Below are 13,629 nucleotides of genomic sequence, written 5' to 3' on the forward strand. Positions count from 1 at the left end.
TAAAGCGAGGTTAATGTTTATAGATTTGTAAAGAAGAGAGTTGGATGCAGCATTTTGATAGATTATATAATTATAACCTAATTGATCAACTGTTTTCAATGGTAAATACATGTAAAATGTTGACTGTTAGATTCATCTCCAGCAACTATCCCTACTCACAAGTCAACTGCACCCAAGTGTGAACAGCAGACGGGCAGGGCATAACCACCAAAATAATTTGGTCTTTATTTCTCATGAAACTAAATATTTTTCCATAAAACATTTGATTAATTCGTAAGATACCCTTAAAAACATTGTTTCCCCCATCTTCTTTGGACAGTTCCAGTGTTATTTTGGTCACTTGCAAAGAATGTTGTAGAGCTGACTGGTAGGCATGGCTTAGTTAGCATTAATTTTCCACCTTATATACAATACAAATGCAAGATTAAGATCAGATATCACTGGCAACCCCGTTGAAAAAATATGGGTTTCCAAAGAAACATATTGGGTTTCCTTTTCTTGATATTGGCTTCACTAACAAGCCTCTCTTCTAGCCTTCCTAGTGAATACTCCATAGTGGAACATGAGATTGACGCATTTCTTTCGGAGGAAAGGGTGTTGGAGATCTTCCAACAGTGGAAAGAAAAGAATCAGAAAGTGTACCGGCACGCCGAGGAGGCTGAGAAAAGGTTTGAAAATTTCAAGGGGAATTTGAAGTATATCCTAGAGAGGAATGCAATGAGAAAAGCAAACAAATGGGAACACCATGTGGGATTGAACAAGTTTGCTGATATGAGCAATGAGGAGTTCAGAAAAGCTTACTTGTCAAAGGTGAAAAAGCCCATCAACAAAGGGATAACCCTGTCAAGGAACATGAGGAGAAAGGTGCAGTCTTGTGATGCACCCTCCTCCTTGGATTGGAGGAACTATGGAGTTGTGACTGCTGTCAAGGACCAAGGTTCTTGTGGTAAGAAAATGCCCTACATATTGTGTAAGTTCCCCTTTAAGAAAAAAACCTGAATAACTGTGTCCTATGTTTGCAGGAAGTTGTTGGGCATTCTCATCAACCGGAGCCATGGAAGGAATCAATGCCTTAGTTACTGGAGACCTAATTAGCCTTTCAGAACAAGAACTTGTAGATTGTGATACCAGCAACTATGGGTGTGAAGGAGGATACATGGACTATGCTTTCGAGTGGGTTATAAACAATGGCGGGATCGATAGCGAAACCGACTACCCCTACACTGGTGTGGATGGCACATGTAACACCACCAAGGTCTGATTCATTTTTGTTTCAGTAGTTCAACTAGTTCTTCCTCTAATTCTAATGTATTTGTCTTTAATCAGGAGGAAACCAAGGTTGTATCTATTGATGGCTATCAAGATGTAGAGCAATCAGATAGTGCTCTTTTATGTGCCGTTGCTCAGCAACCTGTTAGTGTGGGAATTGATGGTTCCGCCATTGATTTTCAACTTTACACTGGTGTAAGTATATGTTTGGAACCTGGAAACTTTTTGTTTAAAACGAAATTTTTGGGGTAATGAAATTCATATGGCATGATGGATGAATAGGGAATTTATGATGGGAGCTGCTCGGATGATCCAGATGACATTGATCATGCTGTTTTAATAGTTGGTTATGGTTCAGAAGGCAGTGAAGAGTATTGGATAGTGAAGAATTCATGGGGAACAAGTTGGGGGATAGATGGATATTTCTATCTAAAAAGAGACACTGATTTACCATATGGTGTTTGTGCTGTCAATGCCATGGCTTCTTATCCAACTAAAGAATCCTCTTCACCATCCCCTTATCCATCGCCAAGTGTTCCTCCACCGCCACCTCCTTCAACTCCACCACCACCACCACCTCCATCTCCTTCACCAAGTGATTGTGGAGACTTTTCCTATTGTTCAAGTGATGAGACATGCTGTTGCCTTTTTGAATTCTATGATTATTGCCTAATATACGGCTGCTGTGAATATGAAAATGCTGTTTGCTGTACCGGAACTGAATACTGCTGCCCTAGTGATTACCCCATTTGTGATGTCCAAGAAGGACTCTGCCTCAAGGTACCAAAATCTGATCTTTAGCATCCAAATTTAGCCTGCATTTAACATTAACAAGAATTTGACTGTTTTACTGTAAATTCATTCAAATTCAGAACGCTGGAGACTATCTGGGAGTAGCAGCTAGGAAGCGAAAGGTGGCTAAACACAAATTACCATGGACTAAAATAGAGGAAACAGAGATAACATATCAGCCTCTGCAATGGAGAAGGAACCCTTTTGCTGCAATGCGTTGAAAAAAGTGAAAAATTACATATCATCTCTTAAACCTTGAAGGTTGTTTTCACCTTTTTTCTTTTTCTTTCATTTTTGCTTTTTCATTTCCAGCAAGCAAAACCATGCAGATAAGACTAAGAAAGGGGCATATTTGTTTAGATGATGCATTTGAATTTGGAAACTGTGTTTGTCATTCTTCACCAGTGGGGTATAAAAACTACTATGCTTTTGTTTATTTCTTCAGGCTTGTTTCATGACGAGCCCATGTTGATGTTGCCATTGTTGTTCATCTAGGCTTTGTAATATATACATATTTGGATTAAAAAAAATTAGGGCCTGTTAGTTTCCCACAATTTGCCTTGTTTCTGCTACCAGCAACAGATTCAAAACTATGAATAATGGACTGCAATTGTGCATGAAGCAGTAGACTTGTATAAGACCCCTTTTTTTTCTGTAGTGTAATCCAATGGCCCTTAAGGTCTGGATTCATAAAAGCCCAAAGAAAGGTAGATCATCATTTCATGTACCATTTTGTTGGGGGTGATAAACACATCCCAATTCTCCAATGCAGCTGGTGCTTGGGGATGGGCTCTACATACCGGACCACGGCAGGAATTGGGTTGTGCTGGTGGGTGTAGTATGATTTGTCACATATTTTTTCACGGACAATTTGCATGCAATCTGATTTTTTTTTTTTTTTTTAGAATTAGATTAGACCATTCTGCTCTCTTATTTGCCTTTTCTTTTTCTAGTAAAATTAAGAAAATTATAATTCAGTCTAGGGTGATATGTTTGATGGGATTTTTTTAGATTTTTTAATTTTTCATAATTCGATGTGCGGTTCGGTTCTCGATTTTTATATTAATGTTTGATTTTCTATTTTTAAATTTATTTTAACAAAATAAACTTTGTTTTATAATTTTTGAATATGATTTGACAAAATTTCTAAATTTTTTTCATTAGTATTTATAAAACAAAATAATTTTTCGTTTAAATATTTTACTATTTTAAATATAAAATATTTATTTTATACCATAAAAAATTAAAATAATTTATATATTAAATAAAAATAAAATTTAGTTCGATTTCAAGTAACCACTTTAAATTTGTATTTCATAAATAGTTCAAACACTTTAATTTAGGTCGTTTTTCGATTTTTCAATTTATCTTACTTAGTTATCGTTAACTAAATGTTTGTTCTCTTTCTCTTATATAAAATCTTAATATCGCGTGTAAAAATATAAGAAAACCTTATTTATTATATGAGTATTAAAATGGCTTCTTAAAACATAAGGAATAATTAGCTTAATGTTTGGGAGACATCTTAAATTTATGTAGTTTTCTTAGTTTGATTAAAGTGTTAGAACAATTTTTATAAAATGTCATGTGTGCCCTTAAATGTAAAACAAACTTTGAGAAACTTTTATATCACTGTTGTAGACTCAATTTTTAGCCCGAGCCCATACATATACAGAAAAAATAAAACAAAAAAAACAATCCCAAATATAGTTACACTAGGCCCAAAACTTTGCAATGGCCCAATACTTGATTACACAAGCCCAATGCCCCAAATCGTTTTCAGAAATAGCAAGCTCTAGGGTTCTATTTGCCTTGCGCCGCAGCCACCAGCAGCCACCAACGCACGCCCCACACACGACCCCTTGACTCGCGTATTGCCCGCCCCACATCCTTGCACTTCGAACCACGTTCGCCATACCTGCAACTAGTGGAGAAGAAACAGATGTAAAAATGGCTATAAAAGGCCACGAATTTTCATTTGTTTTTTTTGACGGACGAGTGATAATACAAAATACATATGAAAATTAGTAGAAAAGCAACCAAGAATACTTCTAAGGTGATTATTTACTGCAATTTTATTCTATTTTTCCTCTTTTTTCTTTTTTTCATTTGGATCCACAACACATGCGAAGGATCAGAGAGAGGAGAATAAACTTATCGCGCGTCGTGCTCGCACCATTGGAGGGCCTTACTTCGCCGGTACAAGCGGGCGGTTGAAAGCTTGAACATAGCTTTTCGGCTGGAGAGAAAAGGGAAAGAGATTTGGGAGCATTAGGTTTTTTTTCTAAACGCAAAAATCAAATGATTTTAAAACAGTTTTTTTATTTAAGTAATAAAATAAAATAGCATTTTTTTTGGGGGGGAAGAAACAGAACGCGTTTTCACTTGGTTTACGCGCATATTCTCTTTAAATGGTTAAGTTGCGCGTTTGGTCCCTCCCTTTTTTCACTGACTTGTAATTAAAACCTGTTTATATTTTCCTTTTTTTTTTAAATTGTCCCAAGAATTTGTGCGTCTACTCATTTCAGTCCGCGCGGAAATGAAATTGTTCTGGGGCATGGTTTATTTGTTTTTTCCGTCCTTGCGAGTTTGTGCGCGTTACATTTGGGTCCTGATTTTGGTTTCAACAGCTTATTTTATTTATTAATTGTCCCTTTTAGTTTAAATTTATTTCAATTGAGTTTATTTCCATTTCAGTATGTATAATTCATTATTTCTTTAATTTATTTAGCATTCAACTTTTTAAAAATTTATTTAAACATACATTTTAGGTTACTTTAATAATTTTACTTTTTTTTATATTTGTTTGAATTGTAAAGTGTTATTTTAAAATTTTATTTTATATAGTATTATTCTAAATTCTTGTATAATATTTAATTAAAATATTTTTATACATTATTATATATATGATGAAATTAGTTTTATTTTATATACATTATTAATTCTATGTTATTTTATTTATATAATTTCTTTTAAATCTATTTAATATATATTTTCTTTTCAAATCTATTATGTATATAGTTTGTTCTTTCAAAATATAATTATTTTCTCTTTTATTATAAATTCTTTTGTGTACTATGGCCAAATTATATATTATTATTATTTATTATTATTATTATTATTATTATTATTTATTTTACATGTATACTATCCACTTTAAATAGCCATGTTTTGTTCTTTTTTGAAATATTTTGCACATTATTTACTTCCAACTTTTTCATTCATAATATTTTAGTTGTCATTTATATATTATGTTCTTATTCCTTAATATGTAAACTATTTCAAACCCTAGCATGTGTCGTTCGTTTATAAATTTTCATATATTCGATAGTCTTTGAATTGTTTATATCACATTGACTCTTAGTTTTCAGATTATTTTGTATATTATGTGTTGTTTTGGGTTTCATAATGCACGTGTTATTGTTTCATGCTTATAGTCATTTTATTTATTTATTGTTGTTGCATCATGATTTTGAATCCTGAATTTTTGCCCAACATTGATTGCTTTTACCCTAAAATAAACCAAGCAAATATATTTTGAGTCGATTTTGTAATTGCTTATTTAGAAACTCCTCAATACAAGGCAATGTTTCGTGTTCGGAAATTTGAGAAATCGTGCCCCAACGTGTTGGGTTTCGATTTTTCGTTTTGCCAAATAACAAAATACCCTTTTTAAGATTTCGTTGCGTGTTTTGGAAATCATTAGGTGATCTCAGTTTTTGGAGGCTTAAAGTATTGTGTCCTAACGTGCTGGATGTGGTATTTTATTTCTTTGGAACGAGTGAATCTTAAAATCTAATTCGAGTTGTTCACACATTTTTAAAGGAATCCTATTTTAACTTTTTTTTCTTCAAATTTTCAACGATAGGACATTAAATAATCAATTGGTACCAATTTTAGGCGTTATAAGGGTGCTAATCCTTCCTCGTGGGTAATCGACTCCCGAACCCTTTTTTCTCAATTTTCGTAGACCTAAAATTATTGTTTTAATAAATCAAATGTTTGATTAAAATGATCAATCTCAAGGTGATCCAATTACACCTAAACAAAAAGGATTGGTGGCGACTCCATACTTCGTTTTAAAAAGTCAATTCCCGTTTTTTCAAAATTAAAGAAGGTTTTGACAGCTTGGCGACTCCATTGGGGACCAATAAGAGAGTCAAGCTGTAAAATTGATTATTTTCTGTCCTTTTGTTGAAAATTAAAAACATTGGTTTTAACATACGTTCTTTTTAATGAGTGTTATGGTTTTCATCATCTTATTTATGTCTTTGTGTTTTGAGTTTTTATTGCCCCTTCGCATTGCATTGCATGACCGTTGTGGTCACACTTTTAAGTGGGAGTGAGAAACTATGCCTTCGTGAGGTTTTCACCTCTGCACAGGCTAGTGGACTACTTCCGGGATACATCCGTACCTATGTCTTCGTAAGGTTTTCACTTCCGCATGGCCATAGGGAAATGTATTCCCTTGAACTGAACTCGATCCATATGAGCCTATAATGGGTGAGGGTTGAGGAATTTGTTGGTTCAGGTACCCTCTTCTTAGAACCGAGCGACATATAGTGAGCTTTAGGAACCTGCCCTAGATGGAGCTATGTTTAACCCTAGCGATTACCCAGTTAGGTGTTTGATTATTTTCTATTTGCTTTGATTTTTATTTTTTGATACTAACTTGTTGTGTTTTGTTGTGGTTATGTTTGCATGTCATTTCATATCAAAGAGGTGTCGATTTCTGTTCGGTTGCTAAATTAGAAAGCTTGTTATGGAGAGCGAATTCCTTAATAAAGTAGAGGATAATGTGTTGTTCATATGTGGCCAGAGAAGATGCAACTTGAGAAAGGGGATAGCCTAGCTGGAGGGTATACATCGGGGTTGTTGGACTTCACTCGCATCAATGTGACCCAAAACGAGTTCCAGGAATTGAGGGATATATGGGCTCGTTGGGATGATGAGACTAAGCAGTTGTTCTATCAAAGTTATGGCGACTTGCCCTACCTGCTTGATATCAAGGTGGAAAAGTACTTGTTTCGGGCTCTAGCTCAGTTTTGGAACCCGGCATATAGTTGTTTCACCTTCGGGAATGTGGACTTGGTGCCTACTGTGGAGGAGTATACAGCTTTGCTTCATTGTCCAAAGGTTCAAGTCGACAAAACTTATTCCAAGGCTACTAATGCTCCATCTTTTGTAAAGAAATTAATGAGTATCACCGGGATGAATGTACAGTGGGTTATGGCCTGAATTCAACAAAAGGGTGATGGTAAGTGCATTTCTTGGGTGAGTTTGAGAGACCTGATTGTAGCACATCCAGATATAAAGAGGAAAGTTGACGTCTTCGCCTTGAGCATCTATGGTTTGGTAATTTTCCTAAAAGCTTTAAGGCATATAGATGAAGTAGTTGCCGACTTTTTTGATTGACTTGACAAACGGGTCACACCGGTACCGGCAATTTTAGCCGAGACATTCAGATTTTTGAGTGCATGTCGGAGAGCAGGTGAAGGTAGATTTATAGGGTGTGTGCAGTTATTGCTAGCTTGGTTCCACAACTATTTTTAGAAGGTGGATAAGGTTTCCTATCGGGTTTTCTCTGAAAGTTACTCCCCGTTAAAGGAGATAATAGCCACGTCCAAGAGAGATGACATATCAGAAGAAAATTGGATCGCGCTCCTCTGAAATCTTCAGGAAGAGGACGTTGAGTAGAGAGCTCATTGGTTTGTTCCTGATGAGATCCTCTATTGGTGTGGGAGTTTTGATTGGGTACCTCTGCCTAGAATTTAGAAAGTTGTTGGATATGCTCCATTACTCATTTTAAGACAATACAGGTCAAGACAGTTTATACCGATGACACATGAACTTGCTCAGAGTGAGTTCTCGTATAGGGAGAACAGTTATAAGAAGAAGGTTTGAGAGATTTTTGATGCTTGGAAACAAATACGTTAGATGAAGAGATTGGTTGTAGGATCAATGACGACTCTTGTATATAATGGGTGGTTGAATAAAAGGATCAACGATAATATCCTTGGGCCGAATTTAGAGGGCATTCAGTCGATGGAAGAATACTTGCAAGTAATCCCCTCTGAGCTAGAAATCATAAAATAGGACTTCGAAAAAAGAAATTCAGAGTTAGGGAAAAAGATAAAATAATTGGAGGAAAAGGTGCATTTGAGGTTGGATGCCGACATTCAGAAACTCGAGGCCGAGAAGTTGAGAAAAGGGAAAAGAAAGGTTGAAGAAGACTTGGACAGTTTGAAGACCGATTACAAGAAGCTGCATATGTCGATGAGAACTGCTGGATTGGGAAAGTCGTCAGAGCAGTGGCGACAAGAAGTTCAAGAAGAAAAAGCTAGAGCTGATCAGTGGGAGAAGAGGTTCCATGATGCTCGAGCACGTGAAAATGTCTTAAAGAAGAGCTTGGTTGAGGGCCAATGTTAGAAGGAGATGTTAGTAGCTCGGGTAGCGGAGCTAAAGAAGGCACTACGCCAGCATCGTGGTCGTAACTCTGACATTGAATTAAGAGCTAGCCTGAGCAGGATTGAGGATTTGAAAGAGAAGGTAGAAGAACTCGAGTCTGCATTATGGAACTGTGAGCTTCGAATCGAATTCCTTGAGTCAAATAATAAGCAGTGGAAAGAACAGCTCTGTCGATCGCAGGACCAGGTCAAGGATAGATATGATTGTAATGATATGTATACGATGATGTGTAAGATGAAATTTTAGACTGTGATATACTTATCCATGTTTGTTTGGCCCTTATATGATATTACGTGCTTGACTTTTCTGATTTAATGAATGGATAAGTAAGATTATCTAGGAAACATGGAAATATATGTATAAGTACACTTGTTTAAATGAGATAACTGGAAAGTGAGTGTAAAATCAATATGAATGTTAGTTACTCGAAATGAATGACATGATTGAGATATGATTGCTATGATGAAAACTGTGTTACATGTATATGTATATGAGAGTTGAGTCAGAGGCCCTTCGACCCTTTTCCCCTTACCAAAGTGGTGTTTTATAATGGAAATTTCTGAGATTTATGTTGAATGAGTTTCCAGGTGAGAAACCAAAGAGTTCAATGATGGAATGGTTATAAGCATGATTAGAGATTGAGAATGGGTTGATAAGTACAAACATGAGCTAGAAAGATATCGGATTGACCGACAGATTGTTTAATTTTCGCTAACATCGTAGTTAGCGAAAAAGGTTAATTTTGGTAAAACGATCTATCTTGGTATGATGTCGAGAAATGTATTGATTGAAATTCCCTCATGAATTGGTGTTCTTAGTAAAGGGAATATTATGGAATTTGGGACGGCAAATATAGTTAAAGGAATAATGTTTGAAATATGAAATGTCCAAGCATAGTAATTACAGTGAACAGTTTATGATTGTCTCTATTGAGATATGGTATGAGATTATCTGACACCGAAAATATTATTGGGGCTATCTAATCCCTGATGAATTCTTATATTATGAAAATGTTCCCCGATCTTAACGTTAGACGAATGTGTTATCAGTCTGATTGGATTATAATCTGCATGGTTCAGTTTTTCTCTAGTATTTTGTTATATTCTTCTTGTTGGGAATCGATGAGAAATTGTGTATGGTGCCATGATTCTATTTCTACCGATCATTGCTCTGATTGATTTTATATATATATGAGAAGCATATAGTTCCGATCGTATTTGTTGTTAGTGGTTTGGAATGATGTTATTCTGGATTTCTTTTCTTTGAAAAACCATTGGGGCCTTTCATATTTTTATGAGTCTGGTTCTCGGTCTTCTGATGCAGTGCTGTAAATGGGATTTCCTTATCATGGATTTCTTTATCTTGGATTTCCTTATTCTGGGCTTCTTTGTTTCATATTTCTCTATCTTGGGTTTTCTGGATATTTTATCTCTTAACTTGTTGATCATGGCTTGCATTTAGAGCATGACCTCCAGCTTGTGATTGATGTATATAAAGAACAAATATGACTATACCTCTGAATTGATCTTGATAATGTGGTGAAATTTCAAGTCCTAATGTGTATGGTAGATTTCCTTTCTCAAGTAAGTTAATCAGAGTTAATGTATTCAGTTGAGGTATCAGAATTACTTATGCTAATGCATTTGTTATGGTCTTCGATTGGCATGATGAGTGAATTTGGAATGATGCATGTTGAATCGTTCTATTGATTAGAAGAGAGAATTTCTTGAAATATCAATTACGGATGAATAAGGTTGACTTGATTGTTCAATCTGTATGGAATATATGTTTGGAATTTAATGAGATGTGCATGCTTGATAATAAGATTTTATTTCTTCACGGGTAAAAAGACGAATAGTCTAATTAAGAAGTGTATGTTTCCTAGAAGAATCGTATGCGATAAGAAGATCTGATATTGATAATGTGAAGATAATCTGGGTATTTAAAAATGCTGAAACGATCATTGTTTATCTTTGAGTACAAATTCTTGAAATGTTAAAAGTTTAAAGATGTATAGCAAGAATCATCGGAATTATTTTTTCCGTTTGGGAATTAGAATGGAAATAGAAAAGGTTAATATGGATTTTCTTATTTGGCTCATTCTTGTCCTTGAAAAGAGGAAAGTGATATGTAGCGTTGTTAAACGTTATGAGCTGTGTAAATTATGCTAGTATACCCAAATGTCTGCTCACCAGATTCATAGAATTTCGTGTCTTTATGAATTTTGGATATCATGGAATTTTAATCTCCACTAATCATATTGAGATCCGAGTTTCATATCATGATTTCTTTGGAAAGCCAGAAGAGGCTTGGAATAAAGAGTAGTTGAGGGTTGAATTGACAAATAATTGGACTGTGTGAAATTATAAAAAGTATGAGGTTGAGATGAACTGATTAGTTTTACTATTCGAATCCGAAAAGATTCGGGTGTGAATGTATATGTAACATGATGGTATGGATCGGACTTTTGAGTACATGAGCTTTTTGGTAGAGATTAAATTTCAGTAAAAGTATTGTAAAGTGAATACCACATTTATGATTTTTGTATGTAAAATTTATAGGGATAGGTAGTAAAAGTTTAGCCTGAGTGAAAGTTCTTTGACATCAATTATAGGATTAAGGAATCCAAGTGAAAAACTAAAACCACTTTTCTGGTGAGATTTTTTAGGGACGAAAATCCTTAAAGGGGGGAGAAATGTAACATCCCGATTTTGGGCTTAGTCGGAACAGTGGTTTCGGGACCACAAATCCGATAAGAAAAATTTCATTTTTATTATATTTTTATGGTCTACGATTTCACAGAATGATTTCGTGAAAATTTCGTTCAAAAAATTTGACGTTTGTGCACTCAATTTAGTAAGAAAGACTAAATTGTAAAAAGTGCAAAAGTTGAGTTTTATATGTTAGAGGTGTCTAATTGTCATGAAATTTTAAATGGGAGGTCCTTAAATGATAATTAAACCATTTTATAACTTGTTGGACAAAAATTGCCTTGGTTGGGTAAAATTTGAAAGAATATTAAAAAGGGCATTTTGGTCATTTAAGGTTAAAAAAATTAAAAGACAAATTTTAAACCCCAAATGTGTCCCTTTCTTCTTGCTACAGCAGAATGTACCAAGAGTAGTCATGGTTAGGGTTTGGCCAAGCTTCCAAGCTTAATAGTAAGTGATTTCGAGCTCCGTTTTTAATGTTCTATGTATTTTTGAAATCCCGGTAACGTGATTTGCTCATTTCTACCATTATTTTGAGTTAGGATTTATGTTTAAAAATTTACCCATGCATGATATGCATGTATTTTGATGTTTAATGGTAAAATATAATGCTTGAAATTGTGTTAAATAACTTTTGCTAAGCGATTTTACGTGAAAATGAGTAAAACGACATAATCGATAAAAATACCTAATGTTCATAAGTACATGTTAGAGTGAGAATTTGATGTTTCCATAGAAGGGAAAAATGATCAGCATGTCATAAAACATAAGAAAATAGGAAGAAGTTTAATTTCCGAACCTTGGGGAAAAAGTGCAAATATGCAAAAGTTTAGGGGTCAAAATGAAAATTTGTAAAAATATGATTTTTAGACCCATATGAATAGTGTGACTAATTATTAGGCTAGATGTGATATTATAGATCAAGGAAATCGAGGTTTGGGCTTAAATCGGGAAAATACAAGGTTATGGACTAGATGACAAATTGCCATTTTTGGATCTAAGGTAAGTTCGTACGCTTAAATTATTAAATTTCAATATTATATTATGAACAGCGATTAATATTTATGTATGTTAATTGTTAAAATAAGTAAATTATGTACAAAATTTATGAAATTGAATTGAGTATTTCGGAGGAACGGAACGCAGGAAATGAGTACGATCGTTCAGTGAAAAAGATGAATTGATGGTAAATTACCCAAGTAAACTGAGATTCATCATTTGTTGTGAATTCTCATGTTTGCTTTCTGTTTAACTCTTACGAGCTTCTATTAACTCATATGAGTTTCAGTTAACCCTTTTGGGGTTTCAGTTCAGCTCTGATGAGCTTCAGTTAGCCTTTGGGCTTCCGTTTAGCACTTGCGTGCTTTAGTTAGCCTTCGGGCTTCCGTTTAGCACTTGCGTGCTTCAGTTAGCCTTTGGGCTTCTGTTTAGCATTTGCGTGCTTCAGTTAGCCTTCGGGCTTTCGTTTAACACTTGTGTGCTTCAGTTAGCTTTCGGGCTTCCATTTAGAACTTATGTGCTTCAGCTAGACTTCGGGCTTCAAATCACGATGTACTCTAATCCGTAAGCCGTTCCTTGAATGGACAAGTTGGCAAGTCGTAAATATAACGTGTGGAAAAAGAAATTTAAGTAATGTTATCATTATTATAATTGAGCTCCATTATGAAAAATGAGTAAGGGATCCATGAAATGGCAAGTTCATGATAGTTGGAAATGAACTTATGATAGTGATCATTATATTGTATCAAAACAGATTTGGACAGCAGCATTAGTCCGACTTTGAAAATCCACTAAAAATAGTGGACATTGATTTAGAAGATTAATAAAATATGAAATTAAATATTAATGAGCCTAGTTTCACATAAAGGAAATGATGAAAGCAAAAGAATTCTGAATCATGAGATATTTGAATTCTTGTGAGACAGAGTCGGAGTCATTCCAGACTCTCCTATCTCAACTTTGGAAAATCACTAGAATTTGTACAAAAATAATTATGAGTTAAAATTTATATGAATGAAATACTTAATAAGTCTACTTTCAAGAGAAAGAGACAGGAACATTATCCGAGTCTCGTACTATGAGATAATTAAATTTTAGTGAAGAAAGGTCGAAGCTGTCAAATAGAAAAATAGGGGATACTTTAAATAATAAACTGTACTTATTGGCTGGACAAAAAATTCTGAAAATCTTATGATGGAAAGATATATGAGTCTAGTTTCCAGGAAAATTTATGGATCTTAATTTGAAGTTCCTTAGCTCCAGATATAAATGATTTAGTGACGTGACTCAAGAAAACAGCTTAACCAGAACATGTGTAAATGTACAATTGGGATAGTTTTACTATTGAAAGCATGTTAGTAAATTGCTTATTATTTTCATGGGAGCTTAC

General features: G+C 34.6%; 1 protein-coding gene and 1 long non-coding RNA gene across 3 annotated transcripts; one reads left to right on the plus strand and one right to left on the minus strand.

Moving 5' to 3' along the window:
- The first annotated feature begins 253 nt into the window (after positions 1–253).
- Positions 254–2,497, plus strand: LOC107962322 (low-temperature-induced cysteine proteinase). Its single transcript, XM_016898661.2, has 5 exons — positions 254–946; positions 1,023–1,255; positions 1,327–1,464; positions 1,552–2,049; positions 2,142–2,497. The coding sequence occupies exons 1-5, from the start codon at positions 463–465 to the stop codon at positions 2,280–2,282; spliced, it is 1,494 nt and encodes a 497-aa protein (XP_016754150.1). The 5' UTR covers positions 254–462; the 3' UTR covers positions 2,283–2,497.
- Positions 2,498–3,663: 1,166 nt separating this feature from the next.
- LOC107962323 (uncharacterized) lies at positions 3,664–4,826 on the minus strand. Of its 2 annotated transcripts, none has more exons than XR_005928542.1 (2): positions 4,130–4,826; positions 3,664–3,979 (listed from the first exon to the last, which is right to left on the minus strand). It is a non-coding gene; the product is annotated as an uncharacterized lncRNA (long non-coding RNA). The 2 variants fall into 2 exon arrangements; XR_001701601.2 differs by having other exon boundaries at positions 3,664–3,985.
- Positions 4,827–13,629: the final 8,803 nt, after the last annotated feature.

This window comes from Gossypium hirsutum, chromosome A06 (assembly GCF_007990345.1).
Source record: "Gossypium hirsutum isolate 1008001.06 chromosome A06, Gossypium_hirsutum_v2.1, whole genome shotgun sequence".
Classification (NCBI taxonomy): Eukaryota; Viridiplantae; Streptophyta; class Magnoliopsida; order Malvales; family Malvaceae; genus Gossypium; species Gossypium hirsutum.

Excerpts from the sequence above, each read along its gene's own strand:
- LOC107962322 (XM_016898661.2), top strand. The coding sequence starts at position 463 with ATGGGTTTCCAAAGAAACATATTGGGTTTCCTTTTCTTGATATTGGCT. Across the intron at positions 947-1,022 it reads CAAGGACCAAGGTTCTTGTG|GAAGTTGTTGGGCATTCTCA; the intron begins GTAAGAAAATGC and ends CTATGTTTGCAG. Across the intron at positions 2,050-2,141 it reads AAGAAGGACTCTGCCTCAAG|AACGCTGGAGACTATCTGGG; the intron begins GTACCAAAATCT and ends ATTCAAATTCAG.